The 25,469-nt window shown below is 45.1% G+C and overlaps 1 protein-coding gene across 1 annotated transcript in view; it reads left to right on the top strand.

The window, feature by feature from the left end:
• Positions 1-25,469, top strand: part of LOC147663379 (E3 ubiquitin-protein ligase TRIM39-like) — a 209,826-nt gene that overhangs the window by 33,290 nt on the left and 151,067 nt on the right. Inside the window, exon 3 of the mRNA XM_086950483.1 lies at positions 19,857-20,087. Within this exon, the coding sequence (XP_086806609.1) occupies positions 19,857-20,087 (231 nt within the window). The remainder of the gene's footprint in view (positions 1-19,856; positions 20,088-25,469) is intronic.

Below are 25,469 nucleotides of genomic sequence, written 5' to 3'. Positions count from 1 at the left end.
GTATGGAAGTTAGCCTGCCAGGCGAAGCTCATAAGCCCCTGTTGTAAAAAGTAAAGAAATGAGGACAATAGTTATTGTCATAAACCCTGGATTTGTATTGCCCGGTACCTCACCAGACATACATTCGATACTGCACTCAAGGAGTACACCAATAGTCCGGGATCCTGAAGCGAGTAATACACAGAAGCCAAGCAAGACTATTCACGTCTTTAATTTACTAATATTCCCAAAGTTAAATATGCACTTAGGAATACAGAGTCTCAATGCAGGTAATTCCGATATTCCCCTTTGAAGAGGATATAAACAAGGTGGATACGAGTGACAAGAACAATCGCAATGTGCGTCAGGAAGCCAGTTAATCATCAGAGCATAGGATGGCAGTTCACGGAATACATGTGCTCACTCGACAATCCTCACAACAGCAAACACTGAAGAAGCCGCAATGTAAAACGGCAGCCCACACGGAAGTGCGAAAACAAGAGCCTAAGCCGAGGACTCCACAGGAATGGGAAGCGCCACACGACGCCACCCCCCGTCAGAAGCGGGACGCTTCTAAATTACTCACCAGCCGGCTCAGAGTACAATCACAAAAAGGATACGCTGGTAACTCTCGGAGTCTTACCGCAACACAACCAGAATCAACGGCGGGCGCTTCTGTTCCTTCACCGGTAATGTTCTCTGCGCGTGTGATGTCATCACCACTGGCGTCGCGCGCGCGGACCCTGGAAACATGGGAAATGTAGTTTTTAGGTACAGTATTGCGTCTCAAGGCAGGGTTCACGACTAGACCCCGCAGTGAGACCTGACAGTACATCCCTCTCCCGAAGAACACTGACAGAGGCATGGTTTGGTCGGGAAGCGTTGATGGAACATCCTCACAAACTTGGGTGCATGGACATTGGATGCAGGTTCCCAAGAATTTTCTTCATTACCATAACCCTTCCATGCCACCAAATACCACAATCTGGTGCGGTATATCTTAGAGTCCACAATTCCTCTCACCTCATAGTCTTCTTCGTTATCCACGACGACCTCAGCAGGAACCAGTTTTCTGTGCATTCGCGTGGGTTTCACCAAAGACACGTGAAAGGCAGGATGAATGCGCAAGGAAGATGGCAGAGCCAGCTTAACCACCACAGGATTGATTAGCTTGATAATCTTGTACGGGCCTATGTATTTGGGGTTGAACATGCTATAACGCTTAAAGCGTATGTTTTTGGTGGACAACCAGACGTAATCACCCACCTTGTATACTGGCCCTGCTTGTCTGTGCTTGTCCACATAGGCCTTGTACCTCGCCTTGGACTGTCGTAACTGACTCTTGACATGCTGCCATGTCTTACGAATGATCTGTAGTCTTTCCTGTACTTCAGGAACAGGGGTGGCTGATGCAGGATGGTGAAAAGGCAGGAAATTAGGATGGAAACCATAGGTGCTAAAAAACGGAGCGGTCTTGGTGGAACCATGTACTGCACTGTTATATGCTATTTCAGCTAGCCATATTCTGTCTACCCAATCTTCCTTAGTGACCTCAACATAGCATCTCAGGTACTGCTGCAGTGTTTGATTGACCCTTTCGGTTTGCCCATCGGTCTGAGGATGGAAACTCGTGGAGGTACTAGATGTTATTCCTAAGGCTTTGCACCATGTCTTCCAGAACCTTGCCGTGAACTGGCTGCCTCTATCTGAGATTATCACTCTGGGTAACCCATGTAGCCTTACTATGTTGGTGAGAATAAGTCTGGCTAACACGCTAGCTGAAGGTACCTGTTTACAGGCGATGAAATGAGCCATTTTGGTTAAGTAGTCAACCACCACCAGTATGGCAGTGCACCCCTGATCTTTCGGCATGCCCACCACAAAATCCATGGAAATGTTTTCCCAAGGCAACTCAGGAGTGGGAAGTGGTTGTAGCAATCCTGCCTGTCTAGAGTGTTGTACCTTCATTTGACTACATATAGGACACTCAGCCACCCACTCAGCCACGTCTTTCCTAATGTTAGGCCACCAGAACTGTCTTAGTACTCATTCAAGAGTCTTACTGATTCCGTTATGGCCCGCACACGACGCACTGTGACACCACTGGAACACTTGCTTTCTTAAGGCTTGGATGGGCAACAACAGCTGTCTCTGTCTCATCGGAAGACCCTGAACCATTTTCCACTCGTTGTGTTCTTCCAACCATTTCTTCCATTTATCATTCTGGATGTTTCTAATAACACTTCTGAGGAACATCTGGGTACAGGTGACGCCGATCACCTTCTTTGGGTCGATTATGGACTCCTCCCTTGCATCGTTCTGTTCCGTCTTGGTGAATTGCCTTGATAATGCGTCCGCCTTTCTGTTATCCTTTCCTGGTCGGTATGTGACAATGAAGTCGAAGTCCGCAAAATGCATCATCCAACGCATTTGTCTCGGTGTTAAATGGCGTGCAGCAGCCATGTATTGTAGATTACGGTGGTCGGTAAACACAGTTACTACATGTCTTGCTCCCATTAAGTTATGTCTCCATTCCAGAAAAGCGGTTCTTATTGCCAACAACTCCTTTTCAGCAATTACGTAATTCTGCTCCGCCGAATTCAGGGTGCGAGAGAGGTACGCTACAGGATGTAACTGGCCAGTATCCGAGTGACGTTGGGACAATACTGCTCCTACCGCAGAATCAGAAGCATCCGCTTCTACGATAAAAGGTTTACTGGGATCAGCGTGCACCAGCACAGGAGCAGAAACAAAAGCCTTCTTTAGGTCATCGAAACCTTTCTGAGCATCATCCGTCCATTCAAAGGGCACCTTCTTCCTTAATAACCTTGTCATTGGGGAGGCCATTGCTGAGAAGTTTCCAATGAACCGGCGATAAAAGTTCGCAAACCCGATGAAACATTGAATGTCCCTTACAGACTTGGGTATGGGCCAGTTCTTTACTGCTAGAATCTTTCTTTCAGACATTTCCTGACCATGGGGTGTGAGCACCACCCCTAAGAACCCCACCGACGTAGAGTTAAACTCACACTTGCTGAGTTTGCAATAGAGATGGTGTTCCAGTAATGTTCTCAATACAGCCTTCACATGTTCCACATGGTTTTCTGTGCTGTTGGAATAGATCAGGATGTCGTCAATGTAAACAACAACGAAACGATCTAGATAGTTCTTGAGTACATCATCTAGGAAGAACTGGAAGGCGGCTGGCGCATTACAGAGCCCGAAGGGCATCACCAGGTACTCGTAAAGTCCAAAACGGGTCTTGATGGCCGTCTTCCATTCATCGCCTGAACGCATCCGAACCAGGTGATACGCCCCCTTGAGATCCAGTCGCGTAAAAACAACTGCATTTTTAACTTGTTCCAACACGTTGATGAGGGGAAGGGGATATTTATTCTTGACTGTAATGGCGTTTAGAGCCCTATAGTCTACACAAGCGCGGAGTTCTCCATTAGCTTTCGGGATGAAGAACAACGGGGAGGCTGCTGGGGATTTGGATTCTCTGATAAAACCAATCTTCAAGAGCTTGTCTAAGTATTCACGGAGATGTATGGTTTCCGGTTCAGTAAGCGCATACACTCTCCCCGCTGGGATCTTAGCACCTGGAATCAGATCAATTTGACAGTCGTAAGACCGGTGTGGTGGTAATGTTTCTGCCTTCCGTTCGCTGAATACCTCCGCCAATTCACGATACTCCAATGGAAGTTCTACATCCTGTTCAGCCGCGGTAGCTATGTGATGTATACTAGCTAAACCAGACGCAGGTCCTGATTTCACAGGGTAACAGTTCTGTTGACAGTAATCCGACGTGAAGTGTAAGATTTGATTTTCCCAATCTATGGTTGGGTTGTGTCTACGCAACCATGGAAGACCCAGAATCATTCCGTACTGGGGTGCATGAATGATATTAAAATACAATCTTTCCTGATGTTCAGCAACCATTGTCATACCAAGCTCCCTGGTTTGCAGTCGGATGGGACCTGAATCCAACTTTCTGCCATCCACGGCATACACTGCTTCGGGAATCTCTTTCTACTAGAGCAAGTCCTAACCCGATGGCCTTGGCATGATCCATAAAACACCCGGTTGCTCCCGAATCCAACATAGCTCTTATCGTTAGTGTTTTCTTTTGTACTTCCAGCCTAACATCCACAAAAAAATGTAGACCTTCTCGTCTCTCAACTCCGTCCAATGAAGGGATGATGAACGTACTTGAAGGAATCCCTTCCTCCACCTTCAAGCTTTCTCGTTTCCCGACTCTTGTTCAGCTGCCACCACAGACACCTTCTTGTAATCTGTTCTTGTTTTGTTCCTGTTAGGGCATTCCCGAATGAAGTGCCCTTTCCGACCACAATATAGACACAAGCCTTTCTTTCGTCTATACTCTCTTTCTTCCGTGGTTAACGGAGACCTCACGGCTCCTATTTCCATGGGTTCGGGTTTGGATTGGCTTGCCCTCTGGGATTCTCATATCTTGGGGTTATCCGGTCCTTTCTTCGGTTGTCACCCTTACGATCACTCAGGCGATGATCTAGTCTCAGGACTAGACTGATCATGTCTTCACAGGTACTGGGCTGAGGATCAATCTGAGCAAGTACATCCTTCATTTCCTCTGTGAGGCCGTTATAGAAAATGGCATGTCTTTTTTCTTCAGGCCAATCCGTTTCCGCGATAAGCCTTCTAAAATCGTTGAGGTAGGTTATCAGATCTCTATTACCCTGTTTCAGACCTAGTAACTCCCTGTCTGCTGTTAGTGTAGCTGACCTGCGATTGAAAGTCTTCTCAAAATCAGTCCGAAAGGCCTCCCAGTCCCTTAACAAAGGATCATCCCTTTTCACTAATGATACTGCCCATTGTGCAGCATCTCCTGCTAGGTACGAGATGAGAAAAGCTACCCTGGCGTGATTGGTATTAAATACCTTGGGCTTGCAGGAAAAATGCAACCACACCTGTGTAAGAAACACCTGCACTTTACCGCTATCCCCATGGAAACGTTCTGGAGGGGCCAATGGGATCGGGGCGGGAACTTCCACTACGACAGAAGAGGCCTGCTGAGTACCAGCACTGAAAGGGTTACGACTCAACCTATCCACTTGAGCCTGCAATGCAGCAGTCTCTGTCCTAGATGCTTGCAACTCTGTTTGGACCAGCGCCAGGGCTGCCAAAATATCATCCATAGTGGACATTGTATCGTGAAATCGGGAGGACTGAATTTCTTGGGCCGTTGATTCTGTCAGGTCCAAGGGTCCTCAGGATCTCACGATGCTCTATGGGGTCCACCTCTCGACAGCCCCTGGGTCTGAATGTGAACAGACACAGAGGAATGATCGAGCGAGGGATAATCAGGAAGGGAAGGAAGGGAGCAGCTGGGAAGGGAAGCTGAAACGAGAACAAGGCACCATGAGACAAGCACAGACTTATATACAATTCACTTATCAGTAACCTGTATCCCCACCCTAGTGTGAAGTGAATGCGGTATACCTGGATAGGAATAATTGGATGGCTTTGCCTGGCAATCAGAAAAGTTGGACTTGATGATATTTCTAAAACACAAGAACCCTATGGTCAGTTTCTTACCTCAGTAATGTTTAGTACACTAAACACAACAGTATAAAGTACATACCAACATAAATGTCTAATATGGCTTCAACAGGGGTCAGTATGGAAGTTAGCCTGCCAGGCGAAGCTCATAAGCCCCTGTTGTAAAAAGTAAAGAAATGAGGACAATAGTTATTGTCATAAACCCTGGATTTGTATTGCCCGGTACCTCACCAGACATACACTCGATACTGCACTCAAGGAGTACACCTATAGTCCGGGATCCTGAAGCGAGTAATACACAGAAGCCAAGCAAGACTATTCACGTCTTCAATTTACTAATATTCCCAAAGTTAAATATGCACTTAGGAATACAGAGTCTCAATGCAGGTAATTCCGATATTCCCCTTTGAAGAGGATATAAACAAGGTGGATACGAGTGACAAGAACAATCGCAATGTGCGTCAGGAAGCCAGATAATCATCAGAGCATAGGATGGCAGTTCACGGAATACATGTGCTCACTCGACAATCCTCACAACAGCAAACACTGAAGAAGCCGCAATGTAAAACGGCAGCCCACACGGAAGTGCGAAAACAAGAGCCTCAGCCGAGGACTCCACAGGAATGGGAAGCGCCACACGACGCCACCCCCCGTCAGAAGCGGGACGCTTCTAAATTACTCACCAGCCGGCTCAGAGTACAATCACAAAAAGGATACGCTGGTAACTCTCGGAGTCTTACCGCAACACAACCAGAATCAATGGCGGGCGCTTCTGTTCCTTCACCGGTAATGTTCTCTGCGCGTGTGACGTCATCACCACTGGCGTCGCGCGCGCGGACCCTGGAAACATGGGAAATGTAGTTTTTAGGTACAGTATTGCGTCTCAAGGCAGGGTTCGCGACTAGACCCCACCGTGAGACCTGACACGCCGTCCCTCAAGAGTTTACAGACAAATCCCTTTAAGTCCTCCAACTCTTCCCCTTCCGGTATTTTCAGGATCCTTAAGTTATTCCTCCTGGCGTGGGTCTCAATCCGTTCAATGTCCATAACCAAAGATCTGTTCTGGGCTTTAAGATGTTCTATGTCTTTTTTATTTTCGTGTACCGTTTCGTCCAAAGCAGCCGCTTCTATTTCTAGTTTCCCTGTACGCAAGGTGACCTCCTCTAACTTAGATTCTAGCACATCGAATCTGTCCTATATTGTCCATCGCATGTCGTTGGGAGTGTGGTTGTGCTCCAAGAAATGGCGGCTCAATTTGGTGGTCAGTTTCTTACACCTGATATTGGAGCGGTGTTCACCTATCCTTTGCTTGACTTTGCGGGTCGATCCGCAAAGTCAATGGACTGCGATGGACTGTCATCGAGCATGTGAATGGCACCATGAACACTCCTAATCTTCTTTTTGAAAAAGAGCAAAGGTGGGTTTATAGACTGGGTACCCACCTTGTAGGTCTTAATGACGATATCCCCTGGAATACGGTAATGAAGTGAACCAGATCAGAGTCATTCGATTTCAGACACAGTAGAACTGTACAACGGGCTCTCCGCAATGTAAACTCAACCCCCTCCACTTGATTATGGCAGTAGCTGGGTGCATTATCTATGGCCATTCAAAAACTCCCATTCTATGACCATCTGCCAATAGATATAGAAAACATTCGCCTACTAAACACGTCTGTGACAATACTGCATACCCTTGACACAATGCAGCTACTATCGCCAACGCGCTAATCTAAAACGCGCGTTTGTTTTTCCCGGTTACCAAGCAACTATGAAAACGTGTGACCGAACGTCATAGCCTGTCCAGATAACCACGCCCTATGCGTTAATCTGATTCATACGTCTTCCGCGTTTACTCGGGTCACCAAGCAACGAGTAACCTCGTGACCCATTGTCGTAGCCAATTGAACGCATCCGTTCGGTAGCGCTGGTTTGACGTCGGACTACGTCACGTAGCCACGCCCACCCGGAAGCAATCGCCGCCTCGCTACCTTGCTCTTAAACAACGAACCGAGCCCGCTTTATCATCGTCTGGGTCCGGTTCGAGGGCGACGTAGGTAGACTACGGGTGCCGAGCGTCAAGGGCGTAAGTGGGAGTCACCTGCCTACATGGAGCTAAGTACTGATCGCGCTCTGCTTACCAAGGGGCTTTACATTATTTTAATGCCTATTTCGTTTTTCCTTTGTTCTGCCATGTTACAGGGTGTGCCGAATACGCTTCCACCCCCCTCCAGAGACCCATGGTGTTCATTCCCAACACCTTGAAAGTGAGACAATTTTAACTCGATCGCGATCTGTACATATCTTTTATATTGATCGCAAAGTTGACGATCTTCTATGAAGATTTTCACCCTTTTTTTATCCCTTAGTCACTTCTAGTTTGTACCACGAATAGTACACTACACCTCTCCTAGCTCATGTGAACCCGGGGCTAATAGGTGGTGTTAACCATAGCGCTATTCTACCACAGCTAGAGTGTCTTTCACCTTTGGAGCACGATATTCACTACAAAACCAATGACAACCAGGAGTAATTCTAAATGTTTGTCTTCTTCTACCTGTATGTCTCTGTCCTTTTATCTTCCAGGTGCAGAAACGATCAGTAGATGCCTCCTAAACCAGGAGTAATTAGGAATAACTCAACTATTCCTAATTATTTTGCACTTTTTTCACTTTTTATAATTTTCACACTCACGTCCCGAGGTAAGGGTGGGCCTTAGTGTGCCCATACCGCCAGGGTTTATCACACCCAGTCCTGATGAATTGCCGGGTAAAGTAACACCGTTTCGATGGCAAGAAACATGTCGACTACTCTTTAGGAACCCACCACTCAATTAAAGTGGACTGTTTCCTCACATATTTTAATATCTTTTGTCTTTAGTGATCATTTAATAAAATTGTTACCTCAGATACACTACTGACTTTTTTAATACCCTCATCACTCACTAATTTTCATTTGCACTCAACACGCCCTTAACTCACCATCCCGCTCCGCAGTAATCCTGGCGTTGCAGCACACCAAAGAGACACTCTGTCTCTTTGGTGGGGACCGATGATGAAGCATGTCATCACTAGGTGGTGAGTGAGGGCCTTCCTTAACATCCCAGTGTGGCTGTTACTGTGCTCTCTAGAACGGCTTAGCCTTTTCATAGACACTCTTCTTTTTGTTTATTGCGGAAAGTAAACCAACCAGCTGATTATGATGCAGCCTGTGAGAAGTTGGCCTGGTATATGATGTCCACTATTCTAGTGGGCACCTTGCGCCAGTCCAAACAACCCTTATTGATGGTAGGTTGTAAAGTCAACCTTATAGAAAGCTATCCTAGTGGTAGTGTGGACCAGCAGTCATCAGGCTAAGACCTCAGTAGGCGGGTTAAGCTAGTTGTTTTACCAATTATAATCCCTTGAGGGCCAAATGAAAGCACACCACACAAGGTATATATCAAATATATATTTATTTATTCTTAACACAACCCCTCTGAACTCTTTATGAGGTCAGAGGTAAAAGTACAATACAAGGAACTTAATTAGCATACGATAAGTTGCACAGTATACGTTATGCCCTAGGGGCCTCACAAACCATATACTAAAATAGTGGTATAAGAACCACGTGAGAGTTATAAAGTAGGCCAAGGGCCTGTAGAACCGCTATAACCACCTAAGGTTAGAATGCAGGAGGCCCACTGGAGACGCGTGCAGTGTCTAAACACAGCCGCAGATCACCATTGACTTTCCATGGAGAACGAACAGGTTACAATTTTAAAGATTAAGGGCACTTCTAGGTGAACAACGATGGAGGCCTTTTAGACTAGGACACTTTGAGAGTCAAGACCCACGGGAGCACCAGACTACTAGTGTTACCCGTCCAGGGAAGCTGGGTGCATAGGTGTCTTTTGGGGTCGGGTTTGGTCGTCGATTCCTATGGAGAGCTGCGAAGAAATACTGCAAGCGACCAGAGGAAAAGTGTCTGGGTGGATCCAAGGGTGGATCGGAGATGTGAAGAACCTGAAAGCAGAGGAGACAGAGTCTGGGTCACTAGCCAGTGACCAGGATGGCGAGGAGAAGATGCCAGCCGATGTCGGGTGATTTCAGGTGAAAGAGGTGAAGCTTGACTCTTCAGCCAAGAGGACCAGGAGGCTGATGACGACCAGGAGCTGGATTCGAGCTGTCCCATGAAGGATCTAGTTGACTGCGATGTCAGATTCCGTATTGGACCCAACAAGCCTTAACAGCAACCCACGCAAGATGACAAGATTGGCTTCAGTGCAGACCAACAAGGTCTGAGGGACTCCTCCTTTGAAGTGGAGTGGGAGCATGTCTGGAGCAACCAGGAAAGCTCACTAAATCAAAATCGTGGGGGCTCGCTAGCCAACGGACTAGGAACCGCAAAGGGGCCTCGAGCGGAAATGCACAAAGCGGGCCCACGGGACACTCGTGGAGTGTTGGCCTCTGAGCTTCGGTGCAAAAGGTACTCTGGCAGGGGCTTCAAATACCCCAATGCACAACTTCAGGATACCTCGGGAAGTAGGTGCAGTTGCAATGGTGCAGGATGTCCAGGAGTTCTGGTCCCACGTCTCTCGTGTCCGCTACAGGTCTCCGCTTTGCTGGGAGTGCAGGTCCGCATCCGAGATGTCTGGAAGTCTGTGTCCTGTGTCGCAGATTCTTCGGGATCCGGCGGGAGCTTCGAAAATGCAGACCGGCAAAGATGCAGTTAGTGCCTGTTTGAACAGGGTGGTCACTTCTTGACCACAAGGGAGATTTCTTCCGTCTTCCGGTCGAAATGGAATGTCAAAGGTCCAAGATATATGTTGCAGAGTTGTGTCCAGGGTAATCTAAATTCCTAGGGACTGGGGTTCTATACTTACAGTAAGGTTAGGGGTTGGACTAACTCTAAGGTCCCTCCTATGGGTGGACCTGGGCAGGGGGTGGTTAGACCCTTTCCCCTTTGTCCAGTTTCGCGCCAGAGCTGAGGCTGAGCGCCCCAGCAACCGGTTTGAACTGGGAAATGCATGGAGCACCTTGTGTGCCCCAGGCAGTGTCTGAAAAGCATTCACCAGCACCTCCCTTGATAGGAAAACTATTTCTAGGCCTCCCCTGCCGGAGTTTCGTCCAGCAGCTGGAGGGCAGACTTGTGCCTGTGGCACCAGCATCCATTTTGTGATGCTGGGGCTCCGTTTAACTTTAACCGGGTTTACCAGTAACTACATATCTTCTCCCTCTAGAAAGGTGGAATGCTACCCCTGCCGCCAGAACTGTCTGGGGAGGTGCCAGTACCTCCCTAGACAGGAAACCTATTATCCAGCTCCAGGCCTCCCCTGCCGGAGTGTCGTCCAGCAACAGGAGGGCAGACTCGTGTCTGTGGCAGTAGCATCCATTTTTTGATGCTGGGGCTCTGTTTAACTTTAACCGGGTTTACCAGTAACTACATGTCTTCTCCCTCTAGAAGGGTGGAATGGTACCACCGCTGCCAGAACTGGCGGCGGGGGTAATATTCCAAAGTGCTAGACACCTTACACGACATGTTTTGATAAAGCCAAACCAAAGTTAGCATTAACCACAAGGATTATAATGCACTTAGGAGTACATGGTATGGCTATATCATAGAAAAGCCATAAGCAGATAGTTCTGAAAGCTGCAGAGGGGTTCAGCTCATGCTAGGGCACCCTCTCACACAAAACCAAGCTCTCTGCCTTCAGGATTGTCAAGGCCTGCCATAGGAGTGACTTATAGGTTACTATGTGTCTATATATAAGGTAGATATAGGTATACTATATCTAAGTAAGGGGTGCTTACACCACCTTACCCAAGCTGTAATTAAAGATCTGTGGTGTCAGTTTGGAAGGCTAACCAGGGGTGGCACAAGACATCCTACAGCCCCTGGTAGGCTTCTGGGGTCCCTATGCCCCGGGTACCTAAGGTACCATATACAGGGGCTCACAGGGGTGACCTAGTAGCCAATCTGTACAGTACATGGAATACATTTTATAGAGAAAGCAGATAGACTGGGGCCCTGAATAGCAGGATCCCAGTCCAACTAAGTCAAAAACCATTAAAACAGCAGGCAAAAAGTGGGGTTAACCCTATAGTCTGATTCCACCTTTCTACACGGCCCTAAAGGCTCTGCCCTAAGGTCGGAGCCTGTACAGGCCGCATCATAATCAGCGCCTTACTGTGTTTTTTCACCTAGAGATATCCCACCTTCCCCTATAGAAAATAAGAATAATATCCCCCTCCTACCCTTGAACTAACACGCTCAACCAGTTTAATGTGTAACTTCCCTTGTCTCCCAATGTCCTTTCCTAACCCTAGAAAGGAGGGTGGTTGTATTTTTATATTTAACTTCCCCTCTCTTACAGCGTCGGGTCAGAGGTCCTACTTCCTCCGTACCCGACACAACTTTTCAGCATTTCTGTCGGCTCCTTAAGGCTGAAAAATACTCCCTTGCTGTGGGCCGATCTTTTTTTTTTTCTAAGACTGACCCCACGCCACTTGTTGCTGCAGGCCAGATTTCTTTGAAAAGTGTTAGCCCGTACCCCACTGCCATAGTAGCGGGAGCTTCTTAAAAAACAAAAATAAAGACCATCACGAAGGTCACCTCCCACTGAGGCCGTCGAGCTACGCAAGCGGGGCTCACCCATCGGCAGCAGTCCAGTAGAGTCATCTCACTTGCGTGGCAACAGAAGAAAGTCTGTCTACTTAACAAAGATGCCAGCAGCCCTCCTTTCCCCTCAGCGACTGCTGGCCCATGTAAATAAAGGCAACGGTGCAATAGGTAATTATCGTACAGTTTTTTATAAATAACGCAAAAAAAAAGAGATAATCCGAGGCACAACAATAAAGAAAGGACCACACAATTAGAAGAAAGACCCTTAAGAGATGGTCAGCCACACTCTGTATGTGCCGGGCCATTTTAGGAGATTGGGACACCTTAGTAAAAACACTACAGTGGCCATTTTAACTGTTTGTGCAAACTGCTTGAATTCTGGCAGTTGCAGTCCAACGAACTGTCAGAGCAGCAGTTTCCCTATACTGAGCCCAGTAATCTTAAATATTTTTTACCTTCTGCCATGTCCCTTGAACCTTCAGAAAATACTATGAAGGATAGACTGGAAGAACTTCTAAATAAGGCACTGGATAAGGTAATGGGACACTGGATGACATAATTAATAAAAAAGTAGAGGTTCTCTCCAAGAAGGGTTGGCCAGTTGCTGTCCCAGGACACCCTGAAGGGATAGATGGGGCGATTAAGGCCCAGAGGGAGGGGCTGCAGGGGAAATCCTGCCTAAGGGAGTTAAAAAGCCAAACCCTCAAAACAAATTACTTCACGCTTTAGCGGTGACAAGGATGGTGCCTCTAGCACTGCAGATGGGCAAGAAAAAGGCCCAGAGGTTCCTATTCCCATAGATTGCGATGAAACCTTGTAGAATGCAATTAACCTATCCTGTTCCTCCGACTTTGATTCAAGTATTGAGGAGATAGAGGTGTGGAATATGGGTACAACTAAGGAGGCATCCAGGGCATCTGGGTCAAAAATGCGCATTGTTGACCCATTCGGGGAGAATATGTTTGACCCGCTCCTCATCAAACACCCCTTGTCTCCAGAGTTGGCTCCATCGCTGCATTTTGCTGAGTACCTCTCCTTTTGGCTTAGGAAGGAAATACCAAAAGAGGTCAGGTCCCGTCTTAGATCCGAATGCCCACACCCCTCCCTCCTGGATAAAGTTGGGTCTACCTCAGAGTTGGACGCAAAGGTGGTGGCTCTTAGCGCCAAGGGAGGAAAAGGCACTAGGAAAGGTATCGATAAAGGCCTCAGCCAAGACTGTCTATTTAATATTACTGGCCCACTCACAAAGACGTTTGAGATAGCTGAAGTGGCATATGTTGAAGACACCCTCATTGACCCCAAGGAATTGTGCCAATAGGCACAAAGAGCAATCTGCCTCCTGAGGAATACAAAGACTGCACTCTCAAATGAGCGAAGAAAAGGCATATTGCTAAAAATAGATCCAAAATTGGTCAAACTGGCCACTAGAGAAGGAGTAGCTGCCTCCTAGGGTCTACGTTTCTGGGGACAATTTTATCAGGGACATGGCTAAGTACATGGGAGCATTTCGCTCAATTCAGAAGTCTTAGAAAGACATCAAGAAAGTCTTCCAGGATTGGGTTTTTAGCTAGGCTGGGAGAACAGGGGGTCAGTTCCTCTGCCGTGGCCAAAGCTCTTAAAGACCCTACCTGGGATTACTGGGCAAGATTTGCGCACCCACACTATGCTCCACATTTGTCATTTATGCCCACAGAAACAAATACCTCACAGGAGAGGCTTCATAAGTGAGCTGAGACAAAGAGGCTTTTCAGTAGTTAAGAAGTATGAAAGACCTTTCAGATACCCCAAAAAGTAGGAGGCAGACTAGCCCAATTTTGTGGAAACTGGAACTTGGTGAATCAGGAACCATTGGTCCTAGACACAGTGAAGGGACACAAGATCGAATTTTCAGATTCACCATTACAAAGGAAAATTCCCCCAGAATTGATATTCTCACAAGAAGATTCTATCTTAGTCAGATAATTTTCTGATTTCGTTCCCCATTGAGCTTGGAGCACCAGAGAAACTCCCCTTACCCAAGAATGTTACAGCTCGTAATTGGAACCGGGTTGATCTTAGCTCTCACAGTGCCTCCCTTATTTCCTCTCCCCCTGACCTTTTTAACCTGTCCTTTGATCTCCAAGCAGACGCCGTGAATCATTGGCTGTCTTCCTCTTGCGACCTGGTTGCCCCTCTCAGGAAAGTCAAGGCCTGCCATCCCCATGATGCCCAAAAATGGTTTACTGACGAGCTGAAAATCCTTAAACTGGACCTTAGGCACTCTGAGCCCGATTAGAGACGCAACTATTGTCCCCTCCTGCGAGCCAAATAAAAGTTTCTTTTGGCTAACTAGAAGAAGGCTATCCTCTTAGCTAAAACCACCTACTTTTCGGCGAAAATATCTTTGTCAGCCAATAAGCCCAAAGAGATTTTCTCCATAGTCCGCAACTTAGTTGCTTCTGACAGGGCCAACCCTAAGCTCATCCCTTCCCAAGCCCTCTGCTTGTCCCTGAACGACTTCTTTTTAGAGAAGATCGCGAAGATTAAATCCAATATCCCTTTAGTATCTTCGCCACACTTTCCCCTGCTCTCCCTCCGACCTCTTCTTTTCTCGACCAGTTTCCCCCTATCTCTCTGGTTTCCTTTCTGGCTCTACTTCAGAAAGTGAAGTCAGGCTCCCCGGCTGACTGTGCTCCAGCTCGCATCCTGAGAGAGCTTTTCATTCACTGCCCAGATCCCCCTCTTTCCCTCCTTAATGCCTCCATCTCCTCAGGCCTAGTCCCGAAATTCTTCAAATCGGCTACAGTTCGCCCCATCTTAAGAAAGCCTGGTTTAGACCCCTCCCTTCCGTCCAACTTTAGACCCATCTCCCTTCTCCCTTACCTTGGGAAGATCTTGGAGAGCTGTATCACATCCTGTCTCTCCTCCTTCATTGAGGATAACCATCTTCTGGCCTCCCACCAAGCGGGTTTCCGCCCGGCCCACTCTACCGAGTCAGTGGTCCTGTCCGTAAAGAGCAAGGCGGACTCCAACCTACCCCAAGCCTTGGTGCTCCTTGCTCTGTCCGCTGCGTTTGACGCGGTCGACCACTCCATCCTTCTCGGCCGTGTCTGCGCAGCGGGCATTCGCGGCACCGCCCTCTCTTGGCTCGTTTCTTTTCTTAAAGAACGGACTCAGGCAGTCCATCTTTCTGGTTTTACTGCCCCCACTCGCTTCGTTCCTTGCGGAGTCCCCCAAGGCTCCTCCCTGTCCCCTCTTCTTTTCAATCTATACATCCGCCCCCTTATTCTTTCTCTTCTTGACATGGGGTCTCCGTATATACCTATGCGGATGACCTCCAGTTAGTTTTTTTATCTCTCCTCTCCTCTGCACTCCCTTCCTAAATTCCACTCCACCCTAGTTTTAATCTCAGAGTGGATGAACTGTAATCAACTTAAGCTCAATCTGGACAAGACGGAGTTGGTCCTGACTGGCCCTACCACCTCCCCTTGGCCGGCCACCTTTTGGCCTTCCATCTTTGACCCCCCGCCCGTCCCGGCGGCCTCTGCAAAGACCTTGGGTATTAAAGTCAGTCGGGACCTCTCCATGCATGCCCAGATTAGCTCAGTTGTCTCTTCCTGTTTCTTTTCCCGCCGGATTATCCGGAAAGTGTCCCGTTTCTTTTCCTCCGAAGCCCTGAAACTTATTATTTCGGCAATGATTCTTTCCCGTCTTGATTACGGGAGTAGCCTTTACGTGGGCATTCCGGCCTACGAACTACGCCGTCTTCAGGCTATTCAGAATCAGGCCGCCAGTCTTATTCATCACCTTCCCAAGTCCCTCCACATCACTCCTGTTTTGAAATCCCTTCACTGGCTTCCCATCTGTCAGATCCTTTTTTAAGATGGGTTGCCTGGCCTTCATGGCTCGTGCCCGCACTGCCCCGGCTTTTATTAACTCTCTCATTATTCCCTATACTCCCAATCGTGCCCTTCGTTCCTCAAATCAGTCCCTCCTCAGTGTCCCGCGGTTCCGTAGATCCAAAACTGGAGGCACTAGATTCTCTGTATTCGCTCCTCGCTTTTGGAACAGCCTCCCTCTGTCCATCAGATCTATCCCAGTCTACTCACAATTCCGCAAGGCCCTTAAGACCTGTTTGTTCTCGCAAGCGTACTCCCGCTGATTTCCTTTCGGCAACATTCCATTCTCCTCAGCCCTCTATTTTTAGCGCCAGGAAGCCGCTTGGTCGCAGTGCGGTTTATCAAGAACTTTTCAACTTTCAACTTTTAACAACTAAGTAACACATGAGGTTGTGGAATTATTGACCAAAGGGGCAATACAAGAGGGAATGGAAACAGGTTTTATCAGCAATATCTTTCTAGTGGAGAAGGACAAAGGAATGAGACCAGTGATGCATCTAAAAGAGTTGAACGAATGGTTGGTCTACCACAACTTAAAAATGGAAGAGGTGCACCTCCTTAGAGATGTGCTAAGGAAAGGGGATTGACTAACTCGGTTAGATCTAAAGGATGCGTACCTGACCATCCCAATTTGGACTCCACACCAAACGTTTCTCCAATTCACCTGAATGGGCAGACTATGGCAATGGTGCCGTCTCCCTTTCGGACTTTCCTCATCCCCTTGGTGTTTGACCAAGGTTCACGGGATGCGAGATGGGTGTAAATGTAAATGTATAGGCATTTATATAGCGCACTACTTACCCGTAGGGTCCCAAGGCGCTTCGACCGCTGCGAAACCCTTCCTGGCTTCCCTGAGAGATGGTCCCTTAATGGGTATCTCCAGGGTGAGACCAGGCATCCCCGGCGGTCTGGTGGGGCCGTTAGTGAAGACGAGGCAAGCTAATGCCCAGAGTTGCCGAGTGTGATCGCTGATCAGAGTGGGCACCGAGGCGAGAGAATTATCGAGTCCGCTGACCCTGGTCCAGAAACCTGCCGCGCCGGGAATCAAACCCTGGTCCCGGGCCGTCCTCTGCTCTCGGGTCTGCCGCCTCTAACCAGTGAGCCACACTACTTCACTGAGACTAATAGTTTACTTAGATGATATCCTGATAATGGCAAAGTCCAGATAAGTGGTCTCACCCCACACAGAACTTACCATGAGCCTACTAGAGCACAAATCTAGCATGGGAGCAAACCAGTAAATGCAGTTCTTGGGTTTTGTCATGAACAGAACAAGGGCAGAATTGAAATTGCCAGTGGAAACGTTAAGGAAACTTCATAACGAATTGAGGAATCGCTTAGGGAGAAAGAAATTCCCCTTGTGGGCTCTAGCAAGGATCCTAGGCCTTCTGTCATCAAGAAGCAGAGCAATCTACTGTGCGCTCCAAAGACTCAAAGCCAAAGCATCAAGAACATGTCAATCGTATTCTCAAATGCTGTCTCTGGACCTGTATTCAAAGAAGGAACGACTTTGGTGGCTGCGGAATGAAGAAGCATGGAATGGAGGAGCCATTTTTGGGGAAAACCAGGAGATAGTGATAAAATCAGATGCAAGTTTAGAGGGAAGGGTTGCAAAATGTGGCGACTCATCAGCAGGGGGACGCTAGCCAGATCAGAAGGAGTTGCTCATCAACTGCTTGGAATTATTGGCGGGTTCATTTGCAATTCTATGCTTCAACAAAGACTTAATGAAGTGTTCTGTAACATTGTGCATGGACAACGTATCTGCGGTCAGATACGTCAACACAATGGGGGGGCCCTCAGATTTAGTCAAGGCCTTCTGGAGTTACTTTCTGAGCAAGGGCAGGTCAGTAGCTGCGGAGCATATCCCAGGATAGAGCAATGGTGTTAGATTTGTTCTCCAGGAATTTCAGAGATTCTATCAATAGGAGGTTGATCATGGACATTTTCCTCAGTTGCCAGTGGATATGGGGACCCTTCGGGGTGGACCTCTTTGCGGACAGATGGAACACTCAACTGTCAAAATCTTTCAGCTGGATGCCGGACCCTCCGGCCTCTGGGTGGATGCCTTCCTTCAGAATTGGAAGGGCCTAGCACCTTATGCTTTTGCTCCTTTTGTCATGCTACCAAAACCCACTACTACTACTACCTAAGCTACTGTTGCATGCTTCCAGGAACATGGAGGTCACAGTAGTGAAAATACCACTTTGGAGGTCACAGGCATGGTTCTCAATTCTACTAGAAATGAGCATAGGCTTACAATCTGAATTCCAACTTTCAGGGAAGTAATTACAGGCCCAGACAGACGGAGAGTCACATCCTCTTGTAGAGCATGGACATCTGACGCTGATGGCCTGGAGGATTTCAGGATACCATGGCAGATCCAGGCCTTTCGGCAGATGCTTGTATACTCATATCGGAGTCATGAGTGCCTGGCACAAGGAAAGCATATAGACTGACTTGGGAGAAATGGCTGTGTTCCTTTGAAGGAACTACAATCCTGTTCCAACTTATATAGTACATGTTGTTAATTACTTATCTGATTTATTCACATTAGGACTCTCTTTCTTATAGAGCAGTTAAAGTTTGCAGATCGGCTTTTGCAGCATGTCACTGCCTTGTAGACAGAGTCTCTGTGAGCCAAAACCTATTGACTAAAAAATTCATGCAAAGTATGTGGACACTAAACCCACCTTTTGCAAAATATCCTGCATTATGGGACATTAGAGATGTCCTACAGGTCTTAATAAGTTTGGGAGAGAATTCTGGATTATCCCCAAAACGGATCTCTTATAAACTCCCTGTCTTGCTATGCCTGGTGTCTTTTTTAGATGGACTTCAGACATAAAAGCGTTAGACATCACCAGCAGAGTCTACCAATCCAAAAAGGGTTAGCTTTTATGTAAAAGGCGAACAGAGACCATGTCAACTGTTTTCTACCCCTTATTTACAGAGAACGAAAGACTTTGTGTAGCACAATGTTTGATGGAATATGAGAGAACTGTGAGTATGAGAGGAAATACAGAACTATTGCTAATATCCTAGAAATTGCTTCATAGAGCAGTTTCCTCCCCAACCATAGCACAATGGGTGACAGAAGTAATGAAAGAAGCAGGTGTAGACATTACTATGCTTGGTGTACACTCCCTTAGGGGTGCCTCAGCCTCTAAACATCTCTTCCCGATATATATCCTCGGGGCTGTGGATTGGTCCAATGAAAATATGTTTAAAAGTTGCTATTTTTGACCTGTTACAAGCTTTATTGACAATGTATTAAATGCACTTTAAACTTGCTTAATGTTAGCCTCTGTCTCACAGCCTGGAGGGCAGAAAATCTGGATTTTGTTAAAGACACGGATGCTTAGATTATCCCTCCACATTGGAACCCTCCCTGATGGAGAAAAGTTATTGATTTTGTATTGAGTTTTTCTTTTCCAGTGTAAGAAGTTTTCAATGATTAAGTTTTCCGTTTGAAAGTTATGGATCTTAAAAACGATCTTGTTCGCAAAGCCAAAAAAGGGAGAACACTGCTTGCAGGGGAACTTTATAGCCTATCAGAATTTTATTGAAGTGCTATACTCTTCGATTGTTGGTTCTGTGAGTTGCAATAAAGGAGATTTGCATGATCTTAGCCCCCGTATCTTTAATAAAATACAACATTTCTGCCCACCAGGCTGTGAAAAATCTAAATTCTCTTTCAAATGTAATTTTCTGGATGTCTCTCAGACAAAGCCTTTGTGCAGGGTGATGTCAATCAGAATAGGCAACCCCTCCACCCTCCTCCTGGACTCCCACTCTCTGAACGGCCTATAGGAAGCTTTATAAAATCTAACCAGCTTTTCTTTGCTTCTGACAGAACAAGCTAAGAACTGAGAAGAAGAAACTTGAATCTGAAATTGAAAAACTGCGGCAACTACTGAAAGAAAATGAGCAAACACTCCACGGGAGACTGAAGGAGATGGAGAAGAAAATCACCATGGTGGAAAATGCAAATATCACCAAACTGTCCAATCAAATCACCTCTCTCAATGCAGTGATAACGGAGATAGGAAAAAAGTGTGAGGCGCCAGCGTGGGAACTCCTGAAGGTGAGATACTGTTTGGTAAATACAACAAAAGAAGGAAGTGAAATATTCCTATTTTGTGTGCATTATTAAATGTATGAGTGGAACACACATGATCTCCTGGCAGGGTCAATGCACAGTAACCCCACACACTCTGACAGCTGCACAAAATATACAGACATGGATTATTTACACTGTCCTACTTGATGCTGAGAGCCCGATTCAATATACAAGCAGTGGAATGTGCAGTGACCTCTTACAGTGTCGCATACAACCTAATGCGACGCACCAAGCAATGCCAGTGACAGTAATTAACAAGGATACAAAGGAGCAAAATGTGAAAAAACTGGACAAAATGTAAAGCATAATGTGAGCAAACATCTTAGAAATTTGGAAATAAACTATGGGGCATATTATCAAGGGGGGGCGATAGGAAATTATCGCCACTTTAGCGGCCGTTTTCAGGCGCTAAGCGGCGATAATTCTATCGCCCTATTAGCAAGCTGTCACTAACACCTAACATTATTTTTAGGAGTGGTGTTATATCTTTGGTCGCGTGCTTGTTTGTTACTCTTCACAGTAATTGGGAACCTTTGGATTCAAACTCTGCCCCCTCGTTTTCTTTTGAAAAGAACATAGTTGAATTTTGACATTACCTTATGAGAGGTCCAGAATAATTCTGTGTTTTACATACACCATATCAACCCTAAATCAAATCCCTTTGCAAATAACTGATGGAGTCCAAGCTTCCCCTCTTTTTAGGTTGCTGTCTGACTTTTCTCTGACCTAGGAGGCCACAGGCCCACTACTATCATTTCAACCACTTAGCCAATGGTGGTTTACAGAACATTAATTTCCCTTTTATATTTAGACTTTGCATTACAAATTATGACAAATTCTAAGCATTTCCCTTTATTAAGTTCTCAGGTGCCCCTTTACAGTCCTGAGGAAGACCCCATTGTAAGAATCAAGGTCACCTAAGTCTGTCAGTGGTCGAATTGTTGTATATATGCCAATGCGGGCAACAGTGCTTTTTTCATTGTGCCTATTCAGTGGCATAATGGCTGCTAGTTATTTTGCTTGTATATATTTGTCATGTAGGACATACCAGTATCATTGTTGATGTGTATATTTTCATTCCCTTTCCACCCTCATTTAACCCTCACTTTGCACACAAGTCCTTCCTTTCTCCCTTCTACACATTCAGGGCACTTTTGTGTATGTATGTTCCAGATGTGTTGCTGGATTTTGAACATTCAGATTGATGTTCAATATGAATAAATAGTATTGAGCAGAATTTTATAGTACGAGTAATTTAATGGATGCTGCTACATAAATATGTGTGCTCTTCCAAATTGTCCCACTGAGACCACCTATCCTCTGTAATGTTAATCACCCAGGTCCCGGTGGCTTAACTGGGTTGTACCCTTTTTTTGTAACCAGCTATGTAACTAGGCATTTGGAGTAGGTGATGGCATGTTGCCCCAGATAATGGTAGAGATTTCCACAGAAAACTCTTTAGTTTGAAGAATAGTGACATTTCTATATTTCGAGTAACCCTTTTGTTTTCCCCTCATTTATGCGATTTTTTTATGGTTATGTCGGACAAGGTCCCTTGTCTTGGTTCCGATTGGTATGGCTGGAGACCGCCCTTTATTAATGTGCTGAGGATTGGGACTTATCCTCGAACCTTTAGATTCGTTGAAGTCGGTCACAGAAAGCACGCGCCGACCATTTGAATCTGAAAGATCGCATTATATGTATCATTGGACATTCCTCCCAACCCTACCTTATGTTTTTGTCCATAGATCCCAAAACCTTGTTTTGTTGCTGTTCCCTCTTTTTTTATCCAATAGCCTGAATTTCCTTACTGAGCCAATCCACTCTATTGCCCTGAGAGGGGTGGTAAGGATCCGATTCACACATCTCCCGCCTAGCTAATATTATTAGGGTAAACCATAAACACTTTTGACTTTTACTAACAAAAATAACTAACATAACAATTAGCGGGCTTACTTAAATATTTGTTTTTAGAACTTTATCAATGGACTTACCCACTTCTTCCCAAAAGATTCCTAGGTGTGGACACTGGGGAACGTGTGGATATCATTCGCCTTGGGATCCGCACATTTTGGACATTTTCTTACCACCTGGTTGTTCAGTGTGGAGAGACTTTCCGGCGTCCAGCATGACCTATGTAAAGTGAAAAGATGATTTCTCCTAAGTGGTGCAGAGACTATAGTTTGCCATAAAAGAGTGCAGGATACTTGCCAAAGATGTTTCAAGTCATGAGTAGGGAAGGTCTTTCTCCATACTTCATCCGGGACAGTGAGTTAATTGTCAGGGGATTGTATCAAGTGGCAATACCATTTTGATACTTCTTTTTTCCATACATCGCTTATTAGTTCGTTTTCCAGATCGGCTGTGATTTTTTAACTTATTTTCTGATTTTTCAACCAATTCTGTAGTTGATAGTATTTAAACTTGGCGATCTTGCCCTGTGTTACTTCCAATAATGAGTCCCAACTTATTAATGATCCATGGTCAATCAATTGTCCCCATCTTGTTATTCCTGCTTCCCTAAGTGGGGTTGCTAATGTATCTTTTAGGCACTATGGGGTTCCTGGAAACCACCAAATTGGTGTAGGCTGGCTGTAGTACGGAATCTTCCAAATTCTTCTACTATCGTACCATAACTTATATGAAGTGTTAAGTACCTTTTTAGTTTGATCTTTTTAAAGTATAATATTTTGGATGTCTAAACTTGTATCAACAATGATCTTCCTCTGTTACAGCTTTCCAGTAAGAAGAATAGTCGGCATGAGGTCTAAGAAGATTTCTTATATGTTTAAAATGAAAGGCTCTATAGTAAGAAAGCAGGTCAGGGCTAGCAACACAGTTTTCTCCATGATATCCTCACTCCCTTTGAGGCCCAAATAAAGCTATTAATTTCACTCTGTATCTTTTTTAGCCAAGGGATCTTAAATTCTAACGGTATAGCGTTAAATAAGAAAGTAAACTTTGGCAAAATGGGCATTTTAATTACATTTGAACACCCCAAAAAAGACAGAGATAGAAAACTCAAGATTTTAATAATTACTTAATTTCCTTAATCTTTGAGCTTAGGTTAACCTGAGCAACTTCTTCAATGTTTTTCGTAACCTCTATTCCCAGATACTTGATGCTATTTTTTTTATTCTATTAACGGTGTTACTACGTTCCAGTGCATTATTTCAGTTTTCTGAATATTCACTTGGTAGCCTGAAATTTTGCCAAAGTCAACTAGCAGTTTCGTGATGAAGGGGAAAGTTTTATTAAGATCGCTTGTATAAACCATTAAATCATCAGCATACAATGGCACTTTATTTACCCAGCCGTTGAATTGGAATGGGATAATTTCCTCGATTCTCTTTATCATATTGGCCAGTGGTTCTATATACAAATTAAAAAGATGAGGAGACAAGGGACAACCTTATCTCGTCCCCCTTCCAATCTGAATTCGTTAAGACGAGCTACCATTTATGAGTTCTTTTGCAACTGGCATAGTATATATATTTCTTATTACTCTTAAAAACTGTGTTCCCAGACCAAAGTTTTTTTCATAGCTTCATGCATGTATATCCCATTTACATGATCAAATGCTTTAGCAGCATCAAAGGTTAAGACTGCTAATGGTAATTTTACTTTGGTGGCTTTGTTAATGGACCGGATTAGTTGATGATTAAGATCATGTAGTTGTCTCCCTCTTATAAACCCTTTTTGGTCAGTATGTATGAGTTTACCAGTGAAATTCCCTATCCGTACTGCTAATATTTGGGTAAAAATGTTATAATCACAATTTAAAAGTGAAATGGGTCTGTATGACTCACATCTGAGTGGATCTTTTCCTGATTTTAAAATTAAGCTGATGGTGGCATCATTCCATGATTTAAGGAGCTCAAGACCTTTCAAGTAAATGTTATTGAAGAGGGCCGTCAATCTTGGAATTAGTATTTTCCTTAAGACTACATATAATTCCACTGGGATAGCATCTGGGCCTGCATATTTCCTTTTTTGAGATTTCTTTGGAGCCTCTAAAACTTCTTCGCAGGTAATATCTGCATTTAACACTTCACTAAGACATTCTCCCAGAATTGGTAACTTTGATTCACTCCGGTGCAAATCTACCACATTGACTAAGGGGGTCTGATCCTCCTTATACAATGTCTGAAAAAAATCTTCGAATGCCTCTTCTGTTTCTGTCCTGCTCTCTACCGTAGCATCTACCAAGTCGCTATGTATTGCATTTATTCTATTCCTACTGTTGTCAATTTTGGTTTTCCATGCTTAGAGTTTCCCACTATTCTCACCGTATTCATAATTTGACAATCAACCCGCAACCCATCTTTTCATTATCCTTCCTTCCAAATAGCTAGACAATTCAATTTTATTTTTAAGAACTTCCTCTTTTACTTTTTCTTGTTCTGTTGCGGAGGTCGCTGCTTCATAATTGCTGTGTTGGTCTAGAATATCTGATTCTAATTGACTTATAATATGTCTAGTCTCCTTATTTCTTTCTGCAGCTATTCCAATCAGAGCTCCTCTGACTACGGCTTTGTATGCATGCCACACTCCTTGCAATGAAACTTCACAGTTAGCGTTAATTTGAAAGTATTCCTCTGTTATAAGTTTTAACTTCTCTATAATTTCTTCATGTATTATGAGTGTGTGATCTAAAGTCCACCTAATCTCACCCTGGTATACTTTAGTTGAATTTGATTTGGACTAGGGAGTGATCAGATAGATTGGCTGGTACATGATTTACTTTAATACCATGTTTGCTTAATGATGTATCTATCAAGAAATAATCAATTCTTGATGAATGCCCATACTTATGGTTTATATATGTAAATCTACTATTCTGATCCCCTTTACTCTTCCATATATCTACTAGTCCCAAGTCTTCTTTAAACCTATTAATCCATTTCCTCATTTTGGGAAGATTTAAGGCTCTCCCAGGCGGGTGTCTGTCTTTTCTTGGGTCTAATAACAGATTAAAGTCTCCCCCTATAATTGTTGGGACCGATATATTAATTAACTGAGCATACAGGGATAACAGAGGGGCTGGGTCATCTGAATTTGGGCAGTTGTATCCAACTACAAAAAAATGTTTGTCCTCTATGTTGATCTTAGCTGCAGCCCATCTGCCATTTGAATCGGCAAACTCTTCTACAATGTTTATCTTTGCGACACATTTAATACAGCAGGACTGATTAGTACAGATACATTTTTCCACCCATTTTTCAAGTTTTATAATTTCAAGCCATTCCAATTTTAACAAGTGGGTTTTCTGTAAAATTATAAGGTGACATTTATAGAGCTTCAAGTATTTAAAGATTTTTTTGGCGCCTTCTCCACACCCTCAGG

The sequence above is a fragment of the Lissotriton vulgaris genome, unplaced genomic scaffold, assembly GCF_964263255.1.
Source record: "Lissotriton vulgaris unplaced genomic scaffold, aLisVul1.2 SCAFFOLD_1032, whole genome shotgun sequence".
Lineage (NCBI taxonomy): Eukaryota > Metazoa > Chordata > Amphibia > Caudata > Salamandridae > Lissotriton > Lissotriton vulgaris.
This window is presented reverse-complemented; position numbering and strand designations above follow the sequence as displayed.